The sequence below is a fragment of the Propithecus coquereli genome, unplaced genomic scaffold (assembly GCF_000956105.1).
Source record: "Propithecus coquereli isolate 6110/MARCELLA unplaced genomic scaffold, Pcoq_1.0 Scaffold232, whole genome shotgun sequence".
NCBI classification, from domain to species: domain Eukaryota; kingdom Metazoa; phylum Chordata; class Mammalia; order Primates; family Indriidae; genus Propithecus; species Propithecus coquereli.
In genome coordinates, this window is record NW_012147864.1 from 4,146,345 (window position 1) to 4,152,470 (window position 6,126).

Below are 6,126 nucleotides of genomic sequence, written 5' to 3' on the forward strand. Positions count from 1 at the left end.
GCCTCATTAGCATAAATTCAGGTGTGGTCTGGGGCTCACCTTCCTGTCCCTCAGGGGCTATCCAGGGGCTGGGACAGAGACCAGGTGTATCCTCACAGCAGGGCCACACCCCCCCACCCCCACCTTCCTGAGCCACTAAGAGGACAGCTCCGCAGGTACCTGTCCCTGGAGGGCACCTCTCAGGCAGCCTGGGCCCCGGCCGGGGAGTGGGGCGATGCGTTGCCGGCAAGCCGCATGGGCCAGGGGTCTCCTGAGGATCTTGGAAGCCCACGTGGGTTGAACCTCCACTTGTGCTGCACCTTTGTGTCTCACACACGCCTTTGCCGCTGTCTGTGTCTTCACTCCTGGTGGGAGGGAGTCGACAGTGAGTAACCCCCAGGTGTCCACGATGGCGCAGGTGCGTAAACCTCAGCAGCCCCTTCCCGTAGGGTCCGATGTGTTTCCAAAAGGATGGGAGTATTCCTGTGCCGGGGGTCTCCCAGGTGTCTGGTGTGCTGGGGAGGGTGGGGCGGCTGCCCCTGGGGGATGTGAGGCGAAGGGCACAAGTGTGCAGATGGTGGCGGAGGGGCCGGTGGGTCCTCAGTTTTCTGCCCTGTGGAAGCGTCACCTTGCACAGGTGTTGGCTGCAGGAGCCCCACCTGCTGTGCCCAGCGCCACTCGTTCCTGCCACCCCCAGACCCCGCTTGGTCCAGTGGCTCGTCACAGCCTGCCAGCCCACTGGGCGTCACCCCCACACTCCTCCCACACTGCGGTCGGCAGAACACCCACAGCGGGATGCTGGGCAGACGGACTCATCTACTGGTGTGACCAGGTGTCAGAGGTGCTGTCCCCTTGCGGTTTTTGTGGGTGGGGAGGGGCTGTGGCGTCCCTCACACTCTGAGCCCACAGTCAGAGCCGGCCGTGGCCAGTGGAGGACCTGGGCCTGGGTTCAGCGTCAGCTGTTTGTCCCCGTACATGGAGGTGCCTGGTGGAGCTGCCACAGGGGATGTCCCCGTGGCTGGGGTGCCTTCCGACTCTGAGCAGCCTTTTGGGCAGGATGTGGCAGCCCCTCCACGTGTGGTTGGGCCTCCTTTGGGAGGCGTTGGGCGGCTGTGGGGTCCTCCGCACACGGGCCTGTGACGCGTGGCAGTGCTGCCCCAAACGGGTCTCCCAGCTCCGTGCCTTGGGTTGCCCCCTTCAGTCCCGCAGCCCCACGTCCCAATGCCAGGTAAAGGTAGCCACGGAGAGGGTGACCTGTGTCTCACAGACCTCCCCTGGGGCACGCTGTGTCTCTCAGAGGAGATGGCTCCCCACAACGCCCAGAAAGGCAGTTGGATTTTCATAGCTGGTTGGATTTTCATAGCTGGTTGGTTTAGAGGAACTGGGTTGACTGCACGTGGGGTTTCCCTGTGCTTGGACAGCAGGGAGAACGGGCGTTGCTAGAGAACCAGTGGCTGCTAAGCGGGGAAGAGATGGTGGTGGATCCGTATCGCTCCTTCAGCCACAGTCACTGGTTCATGGCAGTGTCCCTGGCCACCTCCCTTGTGTCCGGCGCAGGGCTGGGCACCTGCCTCAGTCCAGTGGAGAAAATGTATCTAAAATGAACCAGGAGTCGCTAGGAAAGTGCAGATAAAAACCACAGGGTGGGATCACTCCACCTCACCAGGCGGCTATGACCAAGAGGACAGCAGTATTTAAAATATTATGGTAACTTTAGCTGATGAGGCAGCGGCAGGGTTTGAGAGGACTCCAATTTTGAAAGAAGTTTTACTGTGGATCAGATGCTATCAAACCGCATCACACGCCACAGAGAAACCTTTTGTGAAAAGCAGAGTCAATGCATGCAGCGAACTTCACTGTTGTCTTGTTTAAGAAATTGCCACGGCCCTCAGCACCCACCACCCTGAGCAGTCAGCAGCCACAGATCACAGCTCCCTGAAGGCTCAGGTGTGATGATCGTTAGAGTTTTTTGGCAATAAAGTATTAAAAAAGATGAGATCTCACCGTGTTGCCCAGGCTGGCCTTGAACTCCTGGGCTCAAGCATCCTTTGCGGCCCCTGGGACTATGGGCGCCTCCCCCGAGCCCAACTTCGTTAAGGTGTCTGCGTCGTCCCAGACAAAATGCGACTGAGCACATAGACTGCAGTGTGGCGTAACACAACCTCTGCGCACCGAGCACATAGACTGCAGTGTGGCGTAACACAACCTCTGCGCACCGGGACACCGGCCTGCTCGTGGGACCCGCTTTGTCGCCATATCGTTGTAGTGCGGCGTCTGGACCTGACCCCGAGGGTTGTGCGAGGCGTGCCTGTGCCGTGTCCTGCGGTGTTTCTCACGGATAGGTTAGACGTGACCAACCCCAGGAGAGTGACGTGCGCACAGCCACGCCTGTCGAGCTCTGGTTACCTTGTTTCCGCGTGGCTGGTTCAGATGTAAGTTTCTGCACTTTCACTCTCAGTGCCCTCAGCTGCGCTCTCGCCACAGCTCCTGACCCGGCTGCTCTGACACTGTGAAGGTGGGGGCTTCCGTCTGCCCCTCTGCCCAGTGCCCCAGACAGGGAGTGGCCCGTGCCCTGGGTGGGAGAGAGGACACAGCAGGAGTAGTGCTGGATGGGCCCAGAGAGCCGGGTCCTGGGGTTCAGGTGGGGGCCGCTGAGACAGCGTCAGCCTCATCCCTGGCGCTGGGAAGTCTGAGGGCTGAGTTGACGCTGACAGCCACCCTCCAGCCTGGGCCCTTCGTGGGGAGTGGCGTGTTCCTCCAGGGGCAACCCAGCCCACCATGCCCAGGGCCCAGGCTCATCCATGTGACGGCCAGTGGTCCCCAGCTCTGAGAGGGGCCCTTCAGAGTCCCCTCAGCTTCCTGGGAAGCCCAGCCAGATGAGCAGTGGACGGGCCCATTGCCGAGGCCCAGCATATGAGGGAGGTGACGGGCTCTCAGGGACCCATCGGCCTGGGCCAGGCCAGGCTGGCTTTTGTGTGTCCGAGGCAACGTGGATGCAGGGTGGGCTATGGGGAGGGGCCGTGGGCAGGGTTCTGGGCCGTCCAGGGAGCATGTGCTGTGGGTTCCTTCTCAGGGCCAAAGCTTTCTGTCCCCTCCCTTGGGACAGCGGGTTTGCCGCCTGGCCCATGCCTGGCCCTGCTTGGGTGGCTGTGCACTGTGTCCTGTCCCCCAGCCCCTCCTTTTTTACCGCAGAGAGGCCAGGCTGGACCCACCCCTGGTACCCTCATAGCCTGTGCAGCATCGACGTGTCCCACTTCCTTCAGCGGCCGCTAGGGAGGCACCCACCCAGAGCTGAGCTGGGGGTCACAGCAGGGCCACTGGGACATGGGTGGGGGGTGGCTTGGGCCTCGCGTCCCTCACGTTGCTCGTCCTGCTCAGGCCTTCAGCGTCTCTCCAGAGCACTGGAGTCCCTCTAGTGTTGTCCTCAGTTCACCCAATGCCCTGTCCCCTGCCTGGCCGGCCCCTGACCTGTGCATCTGTTTCTCTGCAGCTGGGAACCACAGGATTTGAGACGGTGGGCCCTGTCAGCAGAATGTCTCCTCCCCCCGAGAGCGACCCCAAGGCCACCGAGATGAGCACCGCGGCCGGGCCCGGGGGAGTGCCTGCGTCTCACTAGCCGGGAGCCGCGGGCCACCTGCGCCCGCCCGCCAGGCCGCAGTGATGTACTAGCCACAGCAGTGCCGCGACCTCAGGTTTCCACGGACTTGGGATTTGCACGGCAGCAGAGTCACCGTGGAGAGGCCAGGGTATCACAAACTTATGGATTTTGACAAGAAAGGAGGGAAAGGGGAGCTGGAGGAGGGCCGGAGAATGTCCAAGTCCGGCGGGGGCCGCAGCAGCCACGGCATCCGAAGCTCGGGGACCAGCTCGGGGGTCCTGATGGTGGGCCCCAACTTCCGTGTCGGCAAGAAGATCGGCTGCGGCAACTTCGGGGAGCTTCGCCTAGGTGAGTACCCTGCTCTGCGGCAGGGGTTGTCGGGAGGCTGCCCTGCTGGGGACACATGCCCAGGCCTGGCTGTGGCTGCTGTCGGTCCGTCTTGGTCTGAGTGCCACCCCCTGCAGGGGGTTTTGGGGGCAGCGTGGCCCTGGCCCTGCTCTGGGGGACAGCTCTGTTGGGGTCAGCCATGCAGTGGGCTACAGGCAGTGATGGGCTGTGCCGCGGGTTCTGAAGTCGTTACTTCCCACCCCACCCCCAGCCCAGTCTCTGCTGGACAGGCCTGGTGCTGTTCGTTACCCACGGCCGGCTCCTGTTGAGTCCTCAGCTCCTGGGAGTCTCAGCCAAGCCCCAAACTCAGTCCAGTGGCCGAGGTCCCTGGTGCCATGGGCCACTCCTGGTTTAAACGTCTAAAATGCAGCGCTTGGTTCTCCCGGGCCTCTGTCCTGCCTGCGCTCGGGCCACACTGACCTTGAGCCTGGGGTGCTGCCAGGGCAGGGGCGCAGGGCTGGGTGCCAGGACGGAGCCCCTCGCCACAGGCGCCTTCCCTGGGTGGCCATGAAGATTAACACCTGAGCCTTTGGGGAGTCCTGCTCTCGGCGTGTCTAGGTCTGAGTCCCCACCTGTGGTCGGCTGTGCCCGGGAAAGACCCATTGTCCCCAGAAATACAGATAAATCTGTTCCCCCAAGTCCCTGTGGGGAGGAGTTGGGTCCCGAGGGGCACGGGGCTCCCGGCAGCGTCACTGGGACTGTCCTGGGAACCCAAGTGTGGGAGCTCGACCCCACATCAGTCTGTCAGGGTGGGAGTCAGGGTCCCTGTGAAGAGTGCGGGACAGGCAGGGACAGGTGGTGGCCGTGGGGCCACCCTCCCAGCGGTGCCCCACACCAGGCAGAGTTGGCACCTGGCCCACTAGGTCCCACCTCAGGTTGTCAGATAAGGGAAACTGAGGCCCCACGCATGTTCTTTGCCTGTGTGTTTGGATCTGGGACCCACCTGCTTGCCACGGCTGTCTCACCTATTACGTGGGGTGGGGCAGGCGAGGTGGCCAGTGTGACGGGCAGGTGGTTAGCACTGCTGCGTGTCATCTGTGTGTTGCTGGCAGCCTCTGCCCTCCCAGCACCACCCTCCACTCACTTCACTGTGCGTCCTCGTCAGCTGGAAACCCTGTTCGGACCCAGTGCCCACCTCTGTCTACGGAGTCCCACTCTGGGCTTGGGCTGCGGGACCCCTGCCCATCTGCCTGTGGCTGTGGGACACCTCATGCTCCGGCTTCCCAGCCCACCCCATCCAGACCCTGCCACCGCTCAGGATGTGTGCATGCATGTGCACATGCTATACACATGCAAACATGTGATGTACAGTGCACGTACACATGCAGATGCAGACACAAATGCATATGCACACAGAAACACGTGCGCACACACATGCACATGTGCTCACGCATGCCCAGACACAACCATACATGAGTGCACACGTGTCTCTGCCCCGCAGCCTGTAGGGTGGCCCTGTACTGCTCGTGGGGCCCAGGTGTCACAGGTGCTGTTCTTAGCACAGGTTCCCTTAAACGGGAGAGTGATGGGGCGGTGACAGCTTTTATTTGAAAGTTTTTAAAAACTGTGATGTGCGTGCTTTTCAGTCTGGCTTCGCGGGCGCGGGCCGCCGTGTCTCGTGCATCAGTAGTTGCTCACTGGGTGCTGCCACAAGGCATCCACTGGTGGAGTGCTCCACGTTCTGTTCATCTGTGACCCTGCTCAGGGACATTTGGGTGTTCCCAGATTTCCCTTGTGATAGACCATCATGCACGTTCTGCGAGGCCAGTGTGCATGTGTGTCTTAGAGTGCTCGGTCATGCAGCAGGTGTGTGCTTGAGAGGCTGTGAGGCTCACTTCCCCCACGTTCTCCACTGGAGCCCCTGCTGAGGGACATGCAGTGCCGGGCATCCCAGCTCTGACCAGCACCGGGTGTCGGTCTTCTGCAGGTGGAGGTGTGGGGTGTGCAGTGGGTCATCGCAGGTGGAGGTGTGGGGTGTGCAGTGAGTCATCGCAGGTGGAGGTGTGGGGTGTGCAGTGGGTCATCGCAGGTGGAGGTGTGGGGTGTGCAGTGAGTCATCGCAGGTGGAGGTGTGGGGTGTGCGGTGGGTCACCCGCAGGTGGAAATGTGGGGTGTGCGGTGGGTCATGGCAGGTGGAGGTGTGGGGTGTGCAGTGGGTCATC

The 6,126-nt window shown here is 62.0% G+C and overlaps 1 protein-coding gene across 1 annotated transcript in view; it reads left to right on the forward strand.

Moving 5' to 3' along the window:
* The window catches only part of CSNK1G2 (casein kinase 1, gamma 2), a 30,490-nt gene that overhangs the window by 17,238 nt on the left and 7,126 nt on the right, over positions 1 to 6,126 (forward strand). Inside the window, exon 2 of the mRNA XM_012645426.1 lies at positions 3,470 to 3,925. Coding sequence (XP_012500880.1) covers positions 3,739 to 3,925 — 187 coding nt within the window. The 5' untranslated portion in view covers positions 3,470 to 3,738. The remainder of the gene's footprint in view (positions 1 to 3,469; positions 3,926 to 6,126) is intronic.